General features: G+C 52.7%; 1 protein-coding gene across 1 annotated transcript; it reads left to right on the top strand.

Moving 5' to 3' along the window:
* The first annotated feature begins 3,634 nt into the window (after positions 1 to 3,634).
* WFIKKN2 (WAP, follistatin/kazal, immunoglobulin, kunitz and netrin domain containing 2) lies at positions 3,635 to 9,410 on the top strand. The gene is made up of 2 exons (XM_036268644.1): positions 3,635 to 4,311; positions 6,923 to 9,410. The coding sequence occupies exons 1-2, from the start codon at positions 4,111 to 4,113 to the stop codon at positions 8,441 to 8,443; spliced, it is 1,722 nt and encodes a 573-aa protein (XP_036124537.1). The 5' UTR covers positions 3,635 to 4,110; the 3' UTR covers positions 8,444 to 9,410.
* Positions 9,411 to 23,885: the final 14,475 nt, after the last annotated feature.

The raw sequence follows: 23,885 nt of genomic DNA, 5'->3' as shown, positions 1-23,885 counted from the left end.
GGCGTGGCTGCCTCAGATCGGGGGGCCCGAGAAGGGGGGGCCAGAATGGGCTGCCGGTTTGACTTTCTGGGGCTGCCCCACGTGGAAGAAAGACCTGCAGCTCCCACCCCACCGCGTCTCCTAAACCTGCTGAATTCCCTCTCGCCTCCCCCTCCTGGAGGCCTGGGCCCGGGAAGGGAGGACCTTGGCTGAGGGGCCGTGCTGCGGGCCAGGCCTTTCCAGGGAGAAGGTAGGAAACCACCGCCTCTGCTCTGTCTGGCCGACTCCTGCTCAGGCTGTAAGAGACACTCGGGGCGCAGCTGCACAATAGCAGCCTGAGTCCCCTCTTCCTCCTCCCGCTCCCAGCACCGTACGGCCCCGGGCAGCGCTGGGTCTTCTGTCCGCTGCTGTGTGCTTGTCCTCCGGCCCAGACCGTGCCCTCCCTGAGCCAGGACTGCATCTGTCTCTGTGTACCCAGAACTCAGCACATAGTAGGTGCTTTAAAAAACATCAAGTAGGAAAAGAGGGAGGAGACGCTTCAAGAGGTTAGGGGTTTGGTCTGTGCATGAGTGACAGAGCCCTGAGGTGCTGGGGTGACTCCGTGCCTCCGGGCATCCCCACCACGTGTGGCTGAGGTCTCTGGAGGGGAGAGGCCTGGCCAATGGAAAATGTGTCAGCTCTGCTGTCCTGTCAAGGCCCTCCCTGCTCAGGCATTGTTATGCTAAGGATGAACCTGAGGTCAAGGGTCACCCAGAGTTTACTGTTCAGGGTGACTTCCTGTCAGCTGCACCTAGGCTAGGCCTTGAAACCACCCTGGAGGGTGTGGAGGGTCTGTGGTCCCTCTGCCCCTCGACAGTGGTGTGGGCTGGGGCTCCCCTGAGATGCAGTCGGAGCCCAGCCCTCTTTTTGACTGAGCTGTGCCAGTGTCCTTGGGGAGGGAGAAAGGCAAGAGACACCCCAAGGTCAGGCCCACCCAGCCCAGACTCCTATCCCCAGCGATCAGCTCTAGGGGAAGTGGGAGCCCGGTGGATGGTGGGTGTGGGCAGCTGAGCCCTCATTTGGTCCCAGAGAGTTGGGGGGGGGGGTCCGTGCCACGCAGCAGAGAGGAGTTGGAGAGGGAGAGGAGTCAGACAGAGCCTGGTCGGGGGGCTGTGGCAGGGAGGGGCCTGGAGGAAGAGACACCCTCCCGAGGGAGGCAGGTGAGGCTGGCGGGGACCTTCCTGAAGGGCTGTGGAAAGAGCACAGGACAGGGGTCTGGGAGAGGAGGCCGGGCAGACCCAGCCTAAACCCGCCGTGACTTTCTTCTGATGCACGGGGGGCTCCCAGCCACCTCGCGGGCTCCCTCCTGGGACTGGCGTGAGGGTCAGCAGTGATGATGCAGTAAAACTGTGGGCGGCGAGCCCTGATCAGATGTTATTTATTATTCTGAGCTGAGTTTTGGGGAGACTAGGAAGGGTCGAGAGGGAGAGCTGGAGAGTTCCAGGGCCCCTTCTTCCCCGATGCTGTGTTTAGAGGCTCTCGGAGCAGAATGGCCGGAGTGGGGCCTGGGACAGAGAGGCCGTGGCTCCGGACAGCACTGACTGGGCAGGGGCTTCTGCACAACCTGGACAGGGGCCAGGACAGCTGTTCCTGCTCTGCTGTGTGCCCCCCCTCACCGCTGAGGCCTCCCCCACTAATGCCCTCCAGTAACTTCCCAGAATTCAGCCTCCTCCCCAGAATACTTGTCCTCGCATAATGGGGCTGTGACAGTTTTCCTCAGTCCTGCCTAGAAATGGGGCACCATCCATGCCCTCTGTGATACCCGAGGCGGCTGCGCACACCGCGTCCGCCAAGCGTGTGCGAGACCGGGAGCAGCTGGAACACGGGTTTATGAAATTACAGGGAATTCAAAGCAGCCGGCGTCGCCTGCTGTCTGGCTTCATTACTGGGACTGGCCTTGGAGGGAAGTTTATTCCAGTAATTTAGAGGATTAGGATCTGACACCCTTCATTAACTCTTTGACATAAGCAGAAAAGACAGACCCTGCAGAATGGCCTACACACGGGAAGGGATCGGCTCAGGTATGGAGAAGGCAACACGCCCCCCGAGAGGAAGGGAAGGGTCTGCAGGGTAGGGAAAAGGGTCATGCTGCCTTCTCACAGTCAGATTGGATGGTGGGGTGTAGCCCTGAAGGGGAGAGCGGACCTGGGAGAGGAAGGGCCTGGCTTCAGGACTCAGTTTCCCCATCTGTAAAATGAGAGCACTGCTGGGGGCCACCCCATTCGCCATCCTCAGGACACAGCAGCTCAGATGCTCCTCCCCAAATCCTTTACAGTTTGACCTTGAAAAGGTGCCTCTCTCTTCCAGGGATCTGTCTCCTCATCATCCCTTACCTCCTGGGGATCAAGTGACCAAGTCAAAAACACTCAGTTTGTCCCCTTGATGGTGGCATTTTATTCTTCTTTTTGTCTTTTTTTTTTTTTTGGTGGTACGTGCCCTTAGCAGGAACCAAACCCGGGAGTCGCTGGTCCGCAGGCTGACACTCAACCGCTGAGCCACACTGGCCAGGGCGATGGTGGCATTTTAGATAGGAGCCATTTCCTGCCAAATAGGAGGGAAGTCACCCCCACCCCCTGCAGCTTTTGGCTCCTCCCCCCCCCCCCCCCCGATCCCAGCCCCAAATACAGCCCCTGGTGTTTCACCAACTTCTTGTCCAGCCTGTAAAAACCAGAGTCTGGGACATACTTTGACAGTTCTGACAGATGGGGGTGGCAGAGTGGTTTCCAGAGGTCACCGCCTGCTGATGTCCCTCTTTCCCATATTCATGGTGGAGTCCCGCGGCTGTGTGACACTGGCGAGTTGCTTAGCCTCTCTGTGCGTCCTTTCCTCAACTCTAAAATAAGGGTACAGTTTGTGAGGATTAAATGAGATGACACATACGAAGAGGTCGGCACTGATGAGGAGCCCAATAAATATTAGCCATTAGTATTGCTGTCACCGCTTACTGTGGGTGACCTTGGGCAAGTCCCTCACTCTCTCCACCATGAAGCTTCTTCTTTGTAAAGTGGGGGATAAACGAGACAGCTGAAAAGTGCCTGGCACCCCAAAAGAGCTCACTGAACACAGCCATCAAGCCCTAGCAAGGGCAGCTCGGCTCCCAGCGCCGCCCCGAGACGCCCGTAGGTTTTCCTGGGGCCACGAGAGTGTCGATGGAGGAGCAAGGAATGTGGTCTGTCCCGGCAGCCGGGAGCTGCAGCATATCTGGTCTGTGTGTCTGGAATGATTTGGGGAAAATTCACCAAAGTCGGAACTTGAGACACAAACTGCCCGGGACAGGGAGATAGGGAGCTGTCGGGGCACACACCCCCCACAAGGGGACCTGGTGCTGGGGTGGGAGTCGGCTTACACAGCACAGCCGCGGCTCAGGCCCGCCCTGGAATGGCCGTGAACTTGTTGTTTTTCCACGTCATTTGCTCTCAAATGTACTATCGGGCCGGGCGATGCTAACCCTGTGGCTGCAGGTCCCTCCTTGTAACAAGCGATTGTGTGTTCTTCAGAGGTGGCCAAGGGGAGGAGGGGGCCGGCCGAGGAGGTGGGGGAAAGGGAAACAAACCGCCTTCGCAGTGAGCGTGCGTGTGCTGGAGCCAGCTCCCCCCAGAGCACATGCCATTTCTGGCCCTTGAAGGGGTTAAAGGCCTCCTGGAGTCAAAAACAAGCAGGTGTCCCACCGTGCCAGATACGCCGCCTAAACTGCTTCCAGCTTCTTTCCTTCTGCAACAAGTCTGTGATCAGCCACGAGACAGAGGAGCCAGCAGCCTGCCTGTGACAGGCATCAGGTTAGCTCGCTCCCACTCGGGTGCGCCCAGGATAGAAATCCAGGCCGGGCCCCTGCTGGGGCTCCTCTCCCTGCACACCCGGGAGAGGGGGTTTCCTGGCAAAGACCTTTCTTTTCTCAGAAGCCGTGCAGCCCCGCGGGCTCCGCTGACTTGGTGGAGGCCGCCACGGCAGGGCAGCCTGACCAGCAGCAAGGAAGCCTGCGTGGGGGCGGGGGTGAGGGCAGGGGTCTGCAGCCCCCGGGAAGGAGAGGGCCCTGGTGGGCCTCAGCCCCTGGCAGCGTCGCAGGGGGGGCCTCTGGCTGCTGCAAACCGCACCATGTGGGCCCCGGGGTGCCACCGGTTCTGGGCCCGCTGTGGGCAGGCGGCGGTGCTGCTGCTGCTGCTCGGGGTGCCCCTGGGGGGCCTGGCGCTGCCGCCCATCCGCTATTCCCACGCTGGCATCTGCCCCAACGACATGAACCCCAACCTCTGGGTGGATGCCCAGAGCACCTGCAAGCGGGAGTGTGAGACGGACCAGGTGAGTGGGACCAGGACGCCTGCGATGGGCCCCAGGACTGTGTCAGTGAGGGACAGTGGGGGCCGTGGGTGGGGACGGCTCAGGAGTGCCCTGCAGGGCCAGGAACCTGAAGTCGCTCGGGCCCCAGGCCACACGGAGATAAACAGGGTGTAATGACTTTGTAACTCTGAGGCCCAGGAGAAGAGGTGAGTGTGATGCTCAAGTTCATGAGGACGTGAGAACCCTCGACTTCCTGGCCTCTTGTTTGCGGAGGGCTGCGTTGAGCCAGGACGAGGCCAGGCACACGAGTCAGCAGCCCACGGGCAGGTGAGAACAGACACTCGGGGCGGTGTGGCGAGCAGCACCAGGTCCCGCAGCTGGGCGGGCTTGGAACTCACGTCTGTCTGACAACGAAGCGGAGGCTCCATCCGGCCTGCAAGGGGTTTGGACTCGACACCGAGGGCGGACCAGGCTGACAAGGAGGGTGGACAGGAACCGCTCCGAGTGGACTCTGGGTGTGCCTGGGAAGGAGGGGGACTGTCTGGACCAGCCAGACTTCTCAGTCCTCCCCTCGGCTCTCCTCAGAGCACCTGCAGCAAACAGGGCGGGCCGGCTCCAGGGCAGCTCTCTCCCAGCTCCAGAGTCCAAGGGTCGTTCCTGCCACCTCCCCTGCAGTCGGGAGCCTGCTGGGACCCGGCACCTGCCAGGGTAGAGGCACTCCTGTCGGCCTGGCCAGCTTCTGGGGCTCAGGCCGGGCTGGACATCTCCAAGGAACATAAGAGACCCTGGTGCTCCCTCTCATGTTTGGTGCTGCCAAACTCATGGGACCTACAGGAGAGCCCAGGACCCCCTGGGGAGTGGCCGCTGCCTCGCCGTGCCCAGGGGACAGTTCTCAGGCCTCTCTGGCCAGATGCTGCCAGTGAGCTGTGGGGTGCGGAGAAGGAAGGTAAGGGGTGGGAGGGGGCCACAGTGTTCCCACCCCGTGCGGTCACACCGTCAGTTGGCTACATTGTCAGGGAAGCCTGCTTCTCGGGCACAGACTGGCCTATCGGTCAGGCGGGGCTTGGGGACAGTGAGACTGGCTGATTTCATTTGCCTTGGGAAGAAGGCACCTGTGCGGGGCTGGAGACTCAGACAGCCTGGGTACACTCTGGGTCCTTAAGGAAAACTGTTCTAAGGGTCCCCTCTGGGTTTCTTGTGCCCCAAAATGCCATCTCCATGGTCCCCAAGGACCCAGCCTTTCACGGACCCCCGGACCTGAGTCCTGAGGAGCCTCGGGCCGGTCTCTCAGGGAATGGAATGAGCCTCTGGCAGAGGAACGGTCCCGCCTGCTCCCAGTCCCCAACTGCGCTCAACCCCCCACTGGGCCTTTCTCCCTCAGACCCCAGCTCCGAGGTCTGCCCACCCCGTCCCAAAGCTTCCTTGCACGTAGAAGCCTTTGCCAAGCGAGGGCTGCAAAACAAAGTCCCCATTCTGAGCCGAGAGGGGAAAACAGTAAACAAGCCAGGCAGACAGGCTCCGCGCAGGCGGGTGGGGGACCTGCCCCCTCTTAGCTGATGTGGAATGTCAGCGGCTGAAAGCAGTCGGAACCACAAGAGGCCAGCCGGGCGGGGAGTGATTCACAGGTCTGCGACCAGGGCAGATTAGGAACAGCGGCCGCCAGCCCAGTGGGTACGTTGTGTTATTGTCGAAAACACCATGTGAAATTTTTGTTTGTGCCGGCCCGGAGCATGCTGCTAATTTCGAGGAATTAAACTAATGCTTCACGTGGCTCCACCGAGAATCAGAGGGAATTACAGTCTTGTAAGTCCTCTGACGGCCTTGCTGACCTCTGCCACCCAAAGGGACTTTTCCCCTTGTTGACTTCCCCGTGAAATGTCCCCCGTATTGGAACAGGGTCTGGCACAGCCCATGGAGGCAGCCCTGACGCCCTGGGCCTGTTCCGCCTGCCCTTCCCCTCGGCTCTGGATAGATGCGGGCTCCATCAGAGCTGCCGCTTCTAGGGTGCAGACGGCCTCAAACATCTGACCCACTGTTCCTTCTCAGCGTTTGGTGCAACCTCCTCAATTTGGCCAGGGCACCCTTACCCCAAGGGGAAAAAATACAAAAAGGCATCTGTTCCTAACTAGACCTCATCTGTGGTCAGTATCTATGTGATCAGAGAAAAACCTCATTTTAGAAACAACCCCCGCTCCCCGGCCTGGAGCTTGGAGCCTTTGCTGCTGTGTCCCAGCCTTGTGCACGCGGCGTCACCTCTCGGAGGCACTGCGTTCTCATCTGTGACCCTGCAGCAAGGGATGTGGCCGGCCTTGTCCCACATTACCAGCTGTGTGACCTCGGGCAAGTTGCCTAACCTCTCTGTGCCTCAGCATCATCTGTGAAGTGAGGATAATGATATACCCACCTAATAGGCTCGTGATGAGCATTATCTAAGGTGACAAATGTAAATGTTCTTGGAAGAGAGCCTGGCAAATAAATAGCAAGTGCTCTGTACACATTAGCTATTATTATCAAAACATTTTGCTCATGATAGATGAGCACTTAGTAATTCTCTCCCAGAGAAACCATGGGGTAGGGTGGGGGACCCTGTCCTCTCCTCCTTGCTCAGGCCTCTCGATGTGGCTCTCTGCAGGAGTGTGAGACCTACGAGAAGTGCTGCCCCAACGTGTGTGGGACCAAGAGCTGTGTAGCAGCCCGCTACATGGACGTGAAGGGGAAGAAGGGCCCGGTGGGCATGCCCAAGGAGGCCACGTGCGACCACTTCATGTGTCTGCAGCAGGGCTCTGAGTGTGACATCTGGGACGGCCAGCCCGTGTGTAAGTGCAAAGATCGCTGTGAGAAGGAGCCCAGTTTTACCTGCGCCTCGGACGGCCTCACCTACTATAACCGCTGCTACATGGACGCCGAGGCCTGCTCCAAGGGCATCACGCTGGTTGTTGTCACCTGCCGCTATCACTTTACCTGGCCTAACACCAGCCCCCCGCCACCTGAGACCACCATGCATCCGACCACAGCTTCCCCGGAGACCCCTGGGCTGGACACGGCTGCCCCGGCTCTGCTCAACCACCCCGTGCACCAGTCGGTCACCGTGGGCGAGACAGTGAGCTTCCTCTGTGACGTGGTGGGCCGGCCCCGGCCGGACATCACCTGGGAGAAGCAGCTGGAGGATCGGGAGAACGTGGTCATGCGGCCCAACCACGTGCGTGGCAACGTGGTGGTCACCAACATTGCCCAGCTGGTCATCTATAACGCCCAGCTCCAGGACGCTGGCATCTACACCTGCACGGCCCGGAATGCCGCCGGCATCCTCCGCGCCGACTTCCCGCTGTCGGTCGTCCGGGGGGGCCCGGCTGCAGCCACCGTGGAGAGCAGCCCCAACGGCACGGCTTTCCCTGCAGCCGAGTGCCTGAAGCCCCCCGACAGCGAGGACTGCGGCGAGGAGCAGACCCGCTGGCACTTTGACGCCCAGGCCAACAACTGCCTCACCTTCACCTTTGGCCACTGCCACCGCAACCGCAACCACTTCGAGACCTACGAGGCCTGCATGCTGGCCTGCCTGAGCGGGCCGCTGGCCGTGTGCAGCCTGCCGGCGCTGCAGGGGCCCTGCAAGGCCTACGCCCCGCGCTGGGCCTACAACAGCCAGACGGGCCAGTGCCAGTCCTTCGTCTACGGTGGCTGTGAGGGCAACGGGAACAACTTTGAGAGCCGAGAGGCCTGCGAGGAGTCCTGCCCCTTCCCTTGGGGGAACCAGCGCTGCCAGGCCTGCAAGCCGAGGCAGAAGCTCGTGACCAGCTTCTGTCGGAGCGACTTTGTCATCTTGGGCCGAGTCTCCGAGCTGACCGAGGAGCCCGACGCGGGTCGCGCCCTGGTGACAGTGGACGAAGTCCTGAAGGATGAGAAGATGGGCCTCAAGTTCCTGGGCCAGGAGCCGCTGGAGGTCACTCTGCTCCACGTGGACTGGACCTGCCCCTGCCCCAACGTGACCGTGGGCGAGACACCGCTCATCATCATGGGGGAGGTGGACGGCGGCATGGCCATGCTGAGGCCCGACAGCTTCGTGGGAGCGTCCAGCACCCGGCGGGTGAGGAAGCTGCGCGAGGTCCTGCACAAGAAGACCTGCGACGTCCTCAAGGAGTTCCTGGGCTCACCCTGAAGCCCCCCCTCCCAGCCCTCTCCACCCACCCCCCGGACGCCCCTCAGTTAGCACACGGGGCAAGGTCAGATTCGACAGTCTTAGGCCAGCAAAGGAATATCAGTCAGAAAAAAAGCCACCAGAAGGCTTAGATCAACTTCTGCTCTTTGGGTTCAATCAGGGGGTTCATCTTGCGTAGCTGAGGGGGACAAAAGGAGAAGTCGATAGACACTGGCAAATTTTTCCCGATGACCAGTCGCCTTGGGCATTATTCTCTTCCCTTTGCTGGCCGCCCCCTCCCTGGCTCTCCAGCCGCCCACCCAGCCAGCCTCCCACCAGGGTTCCAGGCTAGCAGCCGGCAGTGGTCACAGGAATCATGGAATGAGTTGGTTTTGCGAAAGGGGCGGGTGAGGAGAGAAAGGAGGGTCCAGGGACTCACGGGACACATTCCCCACAGCCCCTAGACCACTGTGAGCAGAGACCACTTCATGTTTGGGGTCACATCACAAGAAGTGGGAAGCAGGGGCATGGCCCAGCCCAGCACATGACTTGCCCAGTGGAGGCTGCTCAGCAGGGGTCAGCCTGCGCTCCGGTCAAGTTGGCCCTGCCCTCGCTGGGGCTACCAGCAGAACACATTGCTCATGCTTCATCTCCTTGGCTTTATTGATTGGTCTATTGATGGTTGATTTATTAATTCAATTCTGTTCAGTCCAACTCAACAGACATTTTCTGAACATTAGGGGCCAGGTGCTAGGATCTCAGAGAGCTGTTAGTCACTTTCCAGCTCACAGTGACTGAACACGATGTCCAGATCCAAGGAGTTCCCTCAGCAGCAGACCCTTGGCTGGCCCTCCCAGATGTCAAATGGTTCCATTTGGCAGTCAGGATGCTTTTATCTGTCACTGGCTTCCTTGGACATAAAGCAGATAGAAGCCCCAGGATATGTTTTGGTAGGAGGAGAAATAAAGGAAGAGGAAAAACAGGCAGGGAAGGGGGCTGGTGAGGAACCAGGAGGGAGGGAGGAGGGGAGGCAGGCCAGGCAAGGAAAGGAATGCTGCTCAATGCTCCCATCTGGTGGTGGCCTCGGGAACCGCAGGGACCTAGCGGGAGGCTCTATGTGGGATGGCAGGTTTGGGGAGGGCAGCTTGTCCGTGATTTTTGTTTTTCCACCTCCTGTGCAGGTCCACCCCCCCACCACTAGATAAAGGATTCAGGAAACCCACTGTCAGCTCTACCGCTGCCCCCAGTCCCTCCTCAGCCCTTCATTCTGCCCGTGCCCCTCCAAAACTAAAGAAGGCCATTGTGGGGCATCCTTGTTTCTTCCTCAGACGTAGGGAGGAAGATACCAATTAAAAGCTCATAGTATCAACAGGCCTTCTTATGTGAGTCATTTGAGTTGATGTATGCGTGGGGGTGGGGGAGTGTCCTTTGCTTTGGAGACTGTGCAGGAGGGAAGTCTGGCCCATGGGACCATATTTGAGTGATGGAGAGACAGTGCTAATATTTGGCCCACTTTGTAGCTCCAAGGCTCCTTAACTGTGGTGCTCACTGTAGCTTTGTGAATCAGACACTGGGGCCAGGTGACTTTCCAAAGAACACAGAGACAGGATGATGTGGGGCTTAGGCCCAAGTGTGCTGACTTGTATCTGTCCCTCGCCCCGTCATGACATCATGGTGGACCAACGGCAGGTGGAGGAAACACAAATGGGGTGGGGAGGAGCAGGTTGCCCAGCTGTGACTCTCTAGACCTCTGGGTGAGGCCCTAGTGTGCTCAGAGCATGTGGCTCAGCTCCTAGGGTGGGGACAATAGCACCTTTGGGCTCAGCTGCTCATGGCTACTCCCTTGCCCTGAAGGTGTGTTCGGGAGCCTGCAGCCATGGCACACCCCACAGCTTGTCTGACCCCTCGGCTGGGAGCCAGCTAGGCACAAGAGACACCTGTCCCCTGTCCTGTCCCTGGGTCTCCCTGGACCACAGCCCCAAGGAGGAATCCAGGCTCGGTCCAGCCCAGCTCAGCCCAGCCCTCCTTAGAGATAATTCCCTGCAATAAAGAGGGGCCAGGGCAGAGAAGATAAGCTGCTCCCTGAGAGAGGAGAGAGGGCAGAGGAATGGAAGTTTCCATTGTGAAAATCCTGAGCATAAAACAGCTGCCAAGGAGGTGCGAGCGCCAGCCACAGGCCCCTCTCTGCTCAGGGTGGGAAACCAGGGAGATGAGGACTCACTCCTCCCTCACCTCAGAGGCTTGGAGACCTGTTGCACGTAATTCTGGGCCAAGCTGCCCCAGTAAACAGCACATCACCTTAGAGCCTGAGGGGGTAAGGTCAGCACTTGTCACCGCCCTTTCCCCCCACACTTGCACAGCTACGAAGCCTGAACCTGTGGCTACCTGGTAGAGGTGTGAGGTGCTTCAAACACCTTGCTCTGTCGCTCACAGGGTGCATCCAAGCTGATCACCCCGCACAGGCTGATTTGGGATCCAGAAGACATGGGCACTTGGGAATGGGTGAGTTAGAATCTATTATAACTTTGGACCCACTACATGGCACTTATTTTTCTGTTCCTGAAACCAAGCCTGAGTCTCTGTCCTCTCGGTGAGGCCTTACGCAGGAACTGGCATGTAGTAGGTGTTCAGTAAACGCTAAACTGGATTCCCAGGGCCTGGCTGCCAGGTAACCTGGGGAGGCCACCCCACCCAGTCTGGGAGATGTGCCCAGGCCTGAGCCCCAGGTTATGTGGGGATTGAGCCCTGCTTCAGGTCCAAGGCCAGACTCACCTGCTTTCCTGTCTACACGGGGCACTCACTCCTCCCGCCCCTTGCATCTGTTGTTCCCCACCCCCACCCTGTCCGTTCCCATCCATCTCTGTTTGCCTCTTCAGAGGTCTGGTCTGGCGCTGCTGTCCCCGGAACAACCCCAACGCCTCTGGGGCAGGACAGCTTGGCTTTTTCCATCCTTTCTGTCCCAGCCTCCTGGGACACTTTGCTCCATTGTCAGGCCAGCTGCTCCATATTCTGATGTCACCCCCTGGACAGTGGGGCCAGAGAGCAGGGACCAGGGGTGGAACCTGATGAGGGAAGGGACAGAATAAATATACAGCCACGTGACGACTTCCTTAGGCTGGGAGAACGCCCTGTGTCCAGCTGTCCTGTTATAACATCAACACTGAGTGGGCACTTACTATGCGACAGGCTCTGGACATCCTGTCTTGTCATCTCCATCACAGCTGTCTGAGACAGGGGGCTGTTTTGTAGGTGGGGAAACTGAGGCCAGGGGGATAAGCACTTGCCCAAGATCACCCAGCTGCTAAGTGGCAGAACCAAGATCTGAACCTAGGCTGTCAGACTTCAGAGTCCTTTTTTTAATGAATGTTTTTTTCTTTATTGATTTTTAGAGAGAGAGGACGGAGGAAGTAGGGAGAAATGGAAACATCGATGAGAGAGAACATTGATTGGCTGCCTCCTACACGTCCCCACTGGGGATTTGTCAGAGTTCTTTAATGCTCATGTTATGCTATTTCTCCCAGCATGTCACACACACACACACACACACACACACACACACACACACACGGCTGGGCAGTGTGGAATCCCATCAGGACCCCAGAGATCTCCAGAGAGCCTGCCTCCTGTCAGCCGCACACAACACCCGGGGCTGTCTTACCACCTTGCCATGTGACATGGTATTTCTATCGCACACAGAAGCAGTCATGGCCTAGATTCCTGAGCGAGACATCAGCCTTATGCCTACTCATCCTTCAAGACTCAGCTCCTTGGGGAAGCCTCCGCCGTTCCCCAGGCAATGTAAACACTCCTACAGTCTCGGTCTCCCCCGTGCTTGCACTGACCCCACGCCAGGATCATTGCTTAGAGGTCCGTGTGTCCTGGGACCCAGGGCCTGCGGTGTGCTGCTCCACCTCAAGGCTGTGAAGTGGCTTCCCCGGGGTCTTCCCTCCTCCCCAGCTCCACTTCCTGGTCTGTCTCCTCCTCCCACCTCCCCGAGGAGCCTGCCGTCTTCCTCCTGCTCTGGGAATATGTGATTAATATAGGCAGGATAGGTGGCAGGGCTCCTGGGTCCTATTTTTGGCTGTGGCCTCATTCTGGAATGTGCCCTGAGGTCAAGTGACACTCCTGTCTCCGACTGTGTCAGGAGGAAGGAAGAATAACTCCTGGCCACCTCCTGAGGCCCAGGGGCTGGCAGGCAGGAGGCAAGCCCACCAGCCCTCTCCTTCCCGTTCCTTTGGCCCCTGAGCCCCTCAGCACTTCTATTTCGGGGTAGGGTTGGAGCCGCTGTGTCCACAGCCCAGATCACCCCAGGACACGGAACCCTGGCACCCAGGCCTCCCGCAACACCCTGCCGCCCTCAGCCCCACTCGGACGAGGAGAAAACAGCACTCAGCTCCAACACTCCCCGGCCGGCCCCTCCCAGAGCATGTCTGTCGGGGCGAGGTGGGGTGCTTGGGTGTTTTTTGCCCTTTTCAAGTGTTGAGGATACTGCCAGAGACCTGACAGGGTGACGATGTACCCACCCTGATCACATGTTTTCTGTCTTGGTGCGAGGAACACGTTCTATTCTGTCAGGGGGTGGTCAGGGTTTTGTCTTCTCTCCAAGGGGGGAGCCAGGAAGCAGAGAGGGTGCCTGGCAAGGACCCTCAGCAGGAGCGAACACAGGATCAGAAGAGAGGGAGTGTCCCTGGCCAGTCTGGCTCAGCGGTTAGAGCGTGGGCCTGTGGTCCAGAGAGACCCGGGTTCGGTTCCCGCTAAGGGCACGTACTGTGGTTGCAGTTTGTCCCCGGCCCTGGTTGGGCTGTGCGGGTGGCAGCCACTCGATGTGTCCCTTTCACATCGATGTTTCTCCTTCTCTCACTTCCTCCCCCCGCCCCCCCCCCACTCTATCTGAATAAAAAATGGAAAAATGTCCTCGGGTGAGGATAAAACAACAAGAAGAAGAAGAGAGGGCGTGGACACTGGAGTGCTAACAGCTCTGAATCGGATGTTACATATTATCCAATTTAATCTCACAACCTCTTCAAGCTGATCTCTTTCACCCGACGACATAGCCTACCCTGGGCTACAGTTCAGGAGGGCAGCGCCAATACATACACCCGGCACCAGGCCTGACCACACAGGGTGTCGCATAAATATTTGTGGAATGAATGAATGAAGCAAGCTCTATAGACCTTATGGAGGAAGAGACTCCTCATAGGTATTATTGTCCCTGTTTTACAGATGCTGAATCTTAGACTCCAAATGTTTAAAGGAAACTTGCCCAAGGTCATGGCCATAATAAATACAAACCCAGGTCTGTCTGACTTTAGTGTCTGTATTCTTTCCAGGGCGACATACATATTTTAACCACGGCAGTTAAAGACCAAGGACCTCAAATGGCAGGCCACCTCCTGGCCATCTGTAACCCACTTCTGCCGGGTCCCTGACCTTCAGGAGTACCAAGGCTTCGCGGAAAGGTTATAAAGCTGCACTCTCCGATACAGTTGGTATTGAATTCATAGAAATGAACGCGAATGAAATAAAGTTTAAAAAGTCAGTTTCTCAGTCTCGCCAGCTACATTTCATGTGGCTAGTGGTTACATACTGGACAACACAGACATAGACTATTTCCGCCATCATGGCAAATTCTACTGAACAGCCCCATTATAAAGGATGAACCAGTAATTTTTGTTTTCTCTGGCAGGTGGTGTGTGGAGGGGGCAGGGGTGGGGGCTACCATAATGGCCTTTGACTCCAAGCTCCTGTCCTGACAAGGACTTGGGGGAATCCCACGTTTTTAGGCAGTTGCTAGTTTTGGTCTCACTGGTTCTACTGCCACAAGGGCTCTCAGAATCACCCCACTGTGTCTGGACTCCAATCCCAGCTTCCAAATCCCCTCATCTCTTCTCCCAGAAGGCTTACAGGCCTTCCTGCTAATCCAGTTCTTGATGGCTTCCCTCAATATCCCAGAGTTCCTAAAGAGGCATGCAAATCAGTGCACACGCCCAGTCCCAACAGCCCAGGCACAAGGAGGAGATGAGTACACCAAGCTTTCAGCTACGTATGAGGGACAGGGGCTGCTGACAGGAAGGTGACAGAAGGAGCCAGGGCCAAGTCCTCTCGTGCATGGCACAGTGCCCAGGACAGCTGCAGGCGTCACGGTCTCCCAGGGGCCAGTTACTCAACAGCTCTTCAGAGACACCGATGCCGCAGCTGCCGTCTTGTTTCTTGCATGGACGTGCTGACTAAAGGCCGAAGAATTATGTTGTGGTCATGTCTGCTGTAGGTGAATTGAATAAGCCTTTAAAAAGAGGCACCAGATACTTTTGGCCATAGGGTTCCTCAGCCTCCTTGGTGGCCAGGGTGGGAATGGGTCAGAGTCATGAAAAACCATGGGGTCTTTAGTTCAACTGCCTGGGCTCAAAACACAGCTATGGGACTTCAGCTGAATGAACCTCTCTGTGCCTCAGTATCTTCATCTGTAAAATGGAATAACAACAGTACCCAGAGTCCTGGGCCTGTTTGCTTCGGTTGCTTGGGGATAATGAAATTGCACGTTCCTGCCCGTGGTTGGAGTAAGAACCCAAAGATGCCCTTGGACAGCAAAGGGAGAGCAGATGCAATCTCCTTTGCTGCCAAAGGGAGAGTCCAGGTTGAGTCGCCTAGAGAGGAGAGGAGGGACAGGGCGACAGGGGAGGGGAGCCAGGGAGAACATGGTTGGGGACCAGCAGGCAGGGACAAGGTGTAGTAAAACGGTAGAGATGAAGAAACTCTGGGACCTCCATGGAGGCCATAAGAGCATCCCTCCACCCTTTCTGGCTCCCACACCTCAGAGCCCAGAGCTCAGCTCTTAGTGACCCCTGACATCAAGCATGACTCCTCACCTCAATGCACCCCAAGGAATAACAGAATCAGGTGGAAAACAGCCTTAGGGCCCTGGTGTGACCAACAACTCAGACTCAAAGCAATCTCACAGTCATCACAACCAACAGTTTCACCCTGTGACCCTAGTAGGAGGAGGAGCATGTGTTTGGATGAGTGGAATGCAACTTCAATGAGACTTACACAGGTGGTGGCCCATCCCCACCTCAGCCTCATAGGTGAGCACCCTTTACCAATGAGGTGTCCGGGTGGCAGGGTTAATGATTTCCATTACTAATAGCTAATAGAATCTAATATGTGCTCAACATACATTATCTCATTAAATATTTACAACCCTATGAGGTATATTATTCACCTCCATTTAATATTCTCTCCATTTTAGAGATGATGAAACAGGCTCAGAGAGATTGAAAAAATCTACCCGAAGTCCCTGGACAAGCATGAAAACAAGCCTAGGTCCCTCCCTGTGACCCTCAAGCCCATATATCTAACCACATGTACACTATCAAGAATAGGGAAGGCCCTGGCCGGTTTGGCTCAGCCGTTGGAGCGTCGGCCTGCGGTACAGAGAGACCCGGGTTCGGTTCCTGCTAAGGGCACGTACCTCGGTTGCGATTTGTCCCTGGCCCTGGTTGGTCGTGCGGGTGGCAGCCACTCGATGTGTCCCTTCACGTCGATGTTTCTCTCTCTCTCTCTTCCTCTCTCTCCCTCCCGCTCTGTCTGAACAAAAAATGCAAAAATGTCCTCCGGTGAGGATTAAAAAAAAAAAAAAAAAGAATAGGGAAGTATGGCTTTCTCTCGCTTTTGCTTCCCCCCTTCTCCCTGCTAATCCACCAGGAAGTTTTACTGCCTAGGATTCTGAAAAGACATGTTTCAGGCCAGCTGAGCTTCCCTACGTATGTGGAGACCATGTCCTTCAGTCTAAGTCACAGGCAGAGATAGAGAAACAGAGAAAGAATTCAAGGCCCATCTCAGAAGTGCAGAGGGAGTTCCAATTATTCCACAGGGGAAAGAGGACCATGCTTAATGCTTTATACATCTTTTATAATCCTCACACTGACCATGACGAGTAGGGTTTTCAGACAGGAAATCCGAGGCTGAGGTTTAGCAGGGCATACCTAATTCAAGGGTGAGCTGGGGATTTAACTCCAAGTCTGACCTCAAAGCCCATATTTTTTCTTGCACAGGGTTACTGCATGTGATTTTATTTGGAGGCTTGATGAAGCCTCTGTACTACTATATAAAATTCTTACTTAGTTCTTAGCAGTTACCAAGGAGTCTGGAGGGGCAATTGTGGAACGTTGACCTCTGTCCCTGTGGGTGACACTGAGACATGGATGACACTGGTGTTTTCTGTTTCAAAGCAAGATCCGTGCTTTGTACAGAGCAGTGATGTTCTCTGAACGGTCCCAGGTCACATGAAAGGGCTTGGCCAGCTTGTGGCAGTATTTTCAGTGGATGACATGGTGCTCGGCCACACAAGAAACTTATGGGAGCTTAGGGAAGGGCATTGCCCAAGGGAAGTAACCCAGGGGAAAAGTTATTTGGGGCTGTTAATTTCTGGCTTAGATGTCCCCCCAAAGCCTTCCCTCCAAAGCCTCACTCTTTGATGTATGCTCAAAATGGAAGATATTCTCAGCATCCGAAAAACAAACTGGAAAATGAAACAGCTGAGTTCTGAAAAGAACTGGACCAAGAGTAGAGTGTGGGATGTGTGGGTGGTGGCGGTGGGCCGGGGGCAAGTGGGAGTGAGCTGAGTTCGTGCTACGAACACACATCCCACCAACACCAACTTCTGGAAGGGGGCTACCTGCTGTGAATCCTGATAATTAAAAAAACAGGAAGTGTTGCCTCTAAAGGTAAAAACACCAATGAGATGACCCCTAGAGGGAGCTTCTAGCCCGAGGAGGTTTCCAGGACAAGTATTCAACTGGAACTGTCTCGAAGGATGGAACGAGAGCCATCCCCTGGCACAGCCCATCCATCACCACCGCATCTTCCCCTGGACTCCTCACGTGACCGCTCCATCCCACCCCTGGGTCAGATGAATAAAAACTTCGAAACCACCTCTTGCACAGTGTTTCTGTACGAAGCTTGGAACGATGAAAAAAATTGAAAGGGTCAAAAGCAGCTTCTCCTGGAAGCGATGGGCGAGCAGAGCCTCTGATTTCCTCTGCCGTCTCCCCCACGGGCGAGCAGCCCACACTCTTCCCACTGTGGACGTAGCAGATGAAAAAGAACCAGGACCAGGTTGTTCCTTCACTGGGGCTGAGAATTTGAGGGGGCGCATGCTTTCCCAGGTGACCCATTTTTCACGGCTCGGTAACTCCTCCCCCATCTAGAACCTCTCAGATGGACATTCTCTCCTCCTTTTGCTCATACTTTCACATTCTCCTGTATATGATGATGGGGGGGGGGGGGTATCTTTTACGAGAATGTAAGCTCCTTGGGAGGTCCTGAAGGTTTATATACATCACGACCCATTCCTAACCCATTTCAGGTTCTCAACCTTCCTAATGCTGCAACCCTTTAATACAGTTCCTCATGTTGTATGTGGGCGTATCTACATGTGGGCGGACCCACCTGGAGATGGATAGAGGAGCAGAGTCTCAGTTCCTAAGACCATCAGAAATATGTGTTTTCTGATGGTCTTAGGCGACCCCTGTGAAAGGGTCGCGACCCACAGGCTGAGAACCGCTGCAGTAGATGCTCAATCGATGTGTTAAGTGAGTGAATACAGGGGTTGTTTTAAATGATATCTCACTTTGTTTGAGATCATTTAAGGACCTGCATAGAATCTGACCCCAGAGCAGCTACAAGTCAACACCATTCTTTTGCTGAAAGAGTGAGGTGAAGTTCTCAGAGAACCTGAGTACCCAGACAGCAACAGTGATGTGGATACATAAAACAAGCACATGGCCCTCAAGCTCTTGTGTCCTCTTCCACCGTGATTTTGCGACAAATTTCCCTGTCCTACTTGTGCCTGGCAGAGGCTGATATTAAAATGAGTAAACATCCATTTACAGAACCATGCTGGGTAAAATGCATTTTAGGTAACGTCTCCTGAGTAATCAAGTGTGATTGTTTTATAAAGCTTCCTATTGAGGTCAACCAAAGGAGCAGGATAGTGCATGGTTAAGGACCATGGACTTGGAAACAGAATCCCATAGTTCAAATCCTGGCTCTATCGGCTATAACTCTGTCAGAAGCTCTCTGCATCCACTTCTCTATCTGTAAATGAGGGAAACAGTACAAACTTCAGAGGGTTCTTAGGAAATTTAAGTGAGTTAAAAATATGTAAGTGTTCAGAAAAATATCTAGCACATAGTAAATACTATTACTGAGCTTCTGAGATTGGTTATTCCCCCTGGACTCCCTGAGACTCTGTGATAATATGAAAGTCAAGGTCATTCAAACAGGCAGCACACGAGGCCTGGGTGCAGCTGCCTGCCCTCCTGCGAAGTCTGGACGAAAACACGCGGTCATCAGAAAAGTGTGGTCTGCCTGGACAAGGGATACTTGTCCGCGTTGCAGAACAGCCAACCTCCATCAAGGCGAACTGATCTCCAGGACAAGTCCCAAGGCAGTGAATACAGAGGCTCCCTCTTTTACTGTCCCTTTCCCGGGCCCTAAAGGAAGGGCAGAGGAAAGAGACACACCCTAGCCCCTTTTCTACCTGCTCCCTGACCTTTCTCCTCTGGCAGAGGCTTTGGCGGGGGGGGGGGGGGGGGGGGGGGGTGTGATAAGGCCTCACCTCCACCCCTCTATCCCTTTTACACAGAACCTAGAAAGTTCTTTTAACTTTTGTGGTTCAGATGATTAACAACAAGAGTCTCCTTCCAAAAATCATTTCTTCCTAAATTACAAAGAAAAAGTTTCCTTCCTTTCCTACAATCTCTCGTAAAATTCAGGAGGAGAAAATTTCCCCAGGTAAAACCCTTTACGGTCTGTGTGAAAACTGGGTTGTTCTCCAGGTCTTCAGCTAAAGGGCCTCTGGTGACACCGTAGTTGCTAGAAAGGCTTCCCAGGGACTGCAGCTATCTTAGGCACTGGATTGAACCGGTCTCGAGATCCCCTTCACGTTTCCTGGAGCTGGAGTCAGCAGCAAGCAAGTCACCAGGGCTCTGCCGAACTTCAGAAGGCAGGCAGTTTACAGGACGAGGACTGTTGTTTTTAGGGAAAGAGTTCTGAGAGTAGTGGGCAGAGCTGGATAACCAGAATAAGAGAAGAACAGGCATGCTGGGAAAGCAGGAGGGGGCGGGAGGAGCGGGTCAATGGGGAAAAAAGGGGGACATCTGTAATACTTTCAATAACAACAACAAACAAACAAACAAATCAAAAAGAACAGGCATGCTCATTACAAAACAAATCAAAGTCCAACTTCCATCCTTGCTAGAAATGAATTCATGGGTGGTGGAGCAGGTGGCAACGAAAAGCCATCCAAAAGGAGTTGCCTGCATTTAGTTTAAAACAGAAAAAGGACTGTGCTTAGAATGACTGAGCCTATGTCATAGGCCATCTGGACTCTTGACTGACACGGGCAATGTTTGTAGGGTCCTGTGATTCTCTCTCTTAAACCATACTAAGAGTTTGTTTAAATCCTCACCAAGGATATTTTTCTATTTATCATCGCTCAGAGTGGGAGGGAGAGAAAGAGAAACATCAATGTGAAAGAGACACATTGACTGGTTGCCTCCTGTGCGACCCCAACCAGGACTGGGGACCAAACCACAACTGAAGTATATGCCCTTGACTGGAATCGAACCAACAACTCTTTGGTCTGCGGGCCAACACTCTAACCACTGAGCAACTGGTCAGGATGTGATAGGGGTACACTTCACACTTTGACTTTCGCGGCTTCACTCTATCGCAGTTTTTTCAAATATATTCATTAAAAAGTTGATCGAGACAGTGAAAATGATACAGCGCACGCTCGGTTGTCTGAGTCAATTATACACCCCTGTATTACAATTAAAATTAAAATTACTGTACGTATGGACTGTAGGCCTCTGTATTCGAGCACCCTGGGGATCTTTCAACGCCAGGTGCAACCGCTGGGTTTGGAACAAATTAACTGCGATAAACGAGGGACAACGGTATTTGGAATTCCCTTCTAACAGCATCCAGAAGTCATCGATTTATACCCATTTCCTAGAAACCAAGCTAGACTGATGCTGAGTCCATGCTTGCCACATTTCTTTCTAGCTGAAAGGAATAAATTATTGCTTTAATCTGAATCTGGTTTAGGGGGACATCATAACCCAGGCTTCATGCTTCAGAAGAGGTTATGCTGCCCTGGCCGGTGTGGCTCAGTTGGTTGACTGTTGTCCCGTGCACGGAAAGGTTGCAGTCAGGGCACATGCCTGGGTTTTGGGCTGATCAATGTTTTGCTCTCACATCAATGTTTCTCTCTCTCTCTCCCTTCCTAAAAATCAATTTTATATATATATATATATATATATATATATATATATATATATATAGAGAGAGAGAGAGAGAGAGAGAGAGAGAGAGAGAGAGGAGAGAGAGGGGCTATGCTGCCATATCTCCCCAGCTCTCAACAGCACTATGGGAGGAAGAGAAAAGGAGACCCAAGAGCTGTAGAAGGGCATGCAAAGAACCAGCGTTTAAAAATAGCTGCAACCTGATGGCTGGGAAAGAAGTTTAATGTTTGACTTTAACATTCAGTACAAAAAACAAACAAACAAAACAAAACATAAAAGCAATGTCTAGCTTATTTTGTAAATGTGGTTTTTCCACAATTATTTTTAAAACACTTGAGGAGTGTGTAGAGAGAAGGGATGCGACCTACAATATATGCCAAGGTTTGTCTAAAAATATTTTACACCTGTTCTCTGTTCTGCACACTGGTCATATTTTATCAGTGAAGTAAGTACTCATAATGCCAGACGGAATGTGTTTTTCCTTCCAAGTCCTCAATGTTTTTCCCTTCTGTAAAGCAAACTTCTTCTTTTCTACCTGCACTGAAATAAAGCTAGCACCATTATTCATATGACACATCTACCACCAGAGATGTGTTTTAACTACTACTCCTGAGCCAGTATTATTTAAATAGGAACAAACATTTCAATAATTTTCACAACAGCATAGGCATTTTAGCAAACATTTTTGGCTGCTCCCAAAAGGAGCATCAACTTGCATACTGGGTTTAAATCAATTTGCTGATTGTTTGAAAAAGAATGCTGAAACACTGGTTTTCCTATCAGCACCTCAAAACTAGAATTACAAACTCAGTGGTATTTATTACTGAAACATGAAGAGAATGGCCTGGCCGGTGTAGCTCAGTGGTTGAGCATCGACCCATGCACCAAGAGGTCACTGGTTTGATTCCTGGTCAGGGCACGTGCTCAGGTTGTGGGCCAAATCCCCAGTGGGGGGTATGCGGGAGGTGGTCAATTGATGTTCTCTCTCATTGATGTTTCTATTTCTTTCTTCTCTCTCTCCCTCTTCCTTCCTTTCTCTCTGAAATCAATAAAGGAAAAATAAAATTTTAAAAAAGAGAATGCTTTTAGGATATTACTGTAGAATTTTTATTTAATTCTCTTGGTGCAAATAATAGACTGGACAACAAACTGTTGGTATAATAAAAAGTTATGGTCTTCATTTATTTTTCTGATTTCAAAGGGCCAACAACATGGGCCAAATTCAGAACTTTGTGGCTTCTAAATACTGTAAGCCCCTAAAAACCTGTTCCATTAATTCAGTGATAATTCTTCACAGCAGGGTGATTAGTTCCCTAAGGAAGTGTATTGATATCACTATACCCATTTTGCAGACAAAGAAACTGAACCATTTCAGTCAAATGACTTAACTTGTTTAAGAAGAAATTAGGCCCATCATTTCAAACAGCCTCTAGACATGAGCTGCCTCCTGGCTTAATGTTTTCTTCTAAGGTTTTCCTAATTGTGAGATGCTCTAAAATCTCCACTTACAGATTATATGCATACAGCAAGTCTTCTAAAATATAAACCTTAAAACTCAAATATTGAGAAATGGTTAGTAGTGATTATTTAGTCAAATACTATTAATGGCAAAACTTCTGGCCTAATCTAAATCTCCAAAAACCCAACTAAGGGTTCATTAATATTTGGTCCAATCAAATTCTAACTAACCCAAAATCTAAATAGTAGGTATTAAGTATAACAAGATTTAATCCATAGAGACACTCCAGAAATACTTCTGAGCCATTGGGTTTTTCTGGTTACTGTGCAAACATGTTTAAAACTAACAGCAACACTAAAAGGGAATGTTAAGTTCATCCATAATAGCTTATGTTTCATCCATATTAGCTTTCGCTTCTAAGTTGTGAATAGTTTTTGCCTTGGCTGGTATAGCTCAGAAGTTGGAGCATCGACCTGCAGACCAAAGAGTCGAGGGTTCGATTCCGGTCAAGGACACATACTTTGGTTGCAGTTCGTCCCCAGCCCTGGTTGGGTTGGGTGGGAGGCAACCAGTGGACATCTCTCTCTCAATCGATGTTTCTCTCTCCCTTTCTCTCTCTCTCTCCCTCCTTCCCACTTTATCTGAACATAAATGGGAAAAAAATATCCTCAGGTGAGATTTAAAGAAATAATAAAATAAAACTACTCACATTTTATTTTTATTTTTAAATATTTTTATTGACTTTTTAGAAAGAGAGGAAGGGAAAGAAAGATAAAAACGTCTATGTGAGAGAGAAACATCAATTGACTGCCCCCTATTGGGGATTGAGCAGGCAACCCAGGCATGTGCCCTGATAGGGAATCTAACGGGGACCTTTCAGTCCATGGCCTGACGCTCAATCCACTGAGACGCACTGGTCAGGCAGCAGTTTTTATTTTAAACTAAAATATACTTTGATTTCTTCAAGAAAGACTTTCAGAACCAATTTGAAACAAGAGGTCATTTGGTTTCCTTAATGTTTTAAAATAAAAGCAAAAAGACCATTTAGCACAATATCTATATATATAGAAATCGTGTATTAGAAAGTCTTATCTTAAGATAGTTTTTTAAAAGTAATTTAAAACAAATCATAAATACTAGAAACACACGATTGAAAACTATTTTGGTAACTTGCTTGGCCTTTCCTCATTGTGTTTATCAATAAACATAGGTAAGGAATGTGTGAAAATGACTACAGGTCAAATGTTTACAATTTTATTTAGAAGTGATAGGGCCAACTAAATCTACAGTCCTTAGTCTGAGGGAGTCATCCTGTGGTTATAAAATGAGAGAAGTAATTTACACAATTGAATTAAGAAAATCAACAAAACTAGAGCATTGTTAATGATTTTTTTTATCCTCACCCGAGGATATTTTTCCATTTTTTGTACAGATAGAGTGGGAGGGAGAGAGAGAGGAAGGGAGAGAGAGAGAGAAACATCGACGTGAAGGAACACATCGAGTGGCTGCCACCCGCACGACCAACCAGGGCCGGGGACAAAGTGCAACAGAAGTACGTGCCCTTAGCGGGAACCGAACCCGGGTCTCTCCGGACCGCAGGCCGACACTCCAACCGCTGAGCCAAACCGGCCAGGGCTGTTAATGATTTTTAAAAATACTTCCAGAGAGCCTGTGATTATAGTTCATGACCATGAGA

This window comes from Molossus molossus, unplaced genomic scaffold (assembly GCF_014108415.1).
Source record: "Molossus molossus isolate mMolMol1 unplaced genomic scaffold, mMolMol1.p scaffold_m16_p_19, whole genome shotgun sequence".
Classification (NCBI taxonomy): Eukaryota; Metazoa; Chordata; class Mammalia; order Chiroptera; family Molossidae; genus Molossus; species Molossus molossus.
Note: the sequence above shows the minus strand (reverse complement) of the source record. Positions and strands in the feature narration are given on the sequence as shown.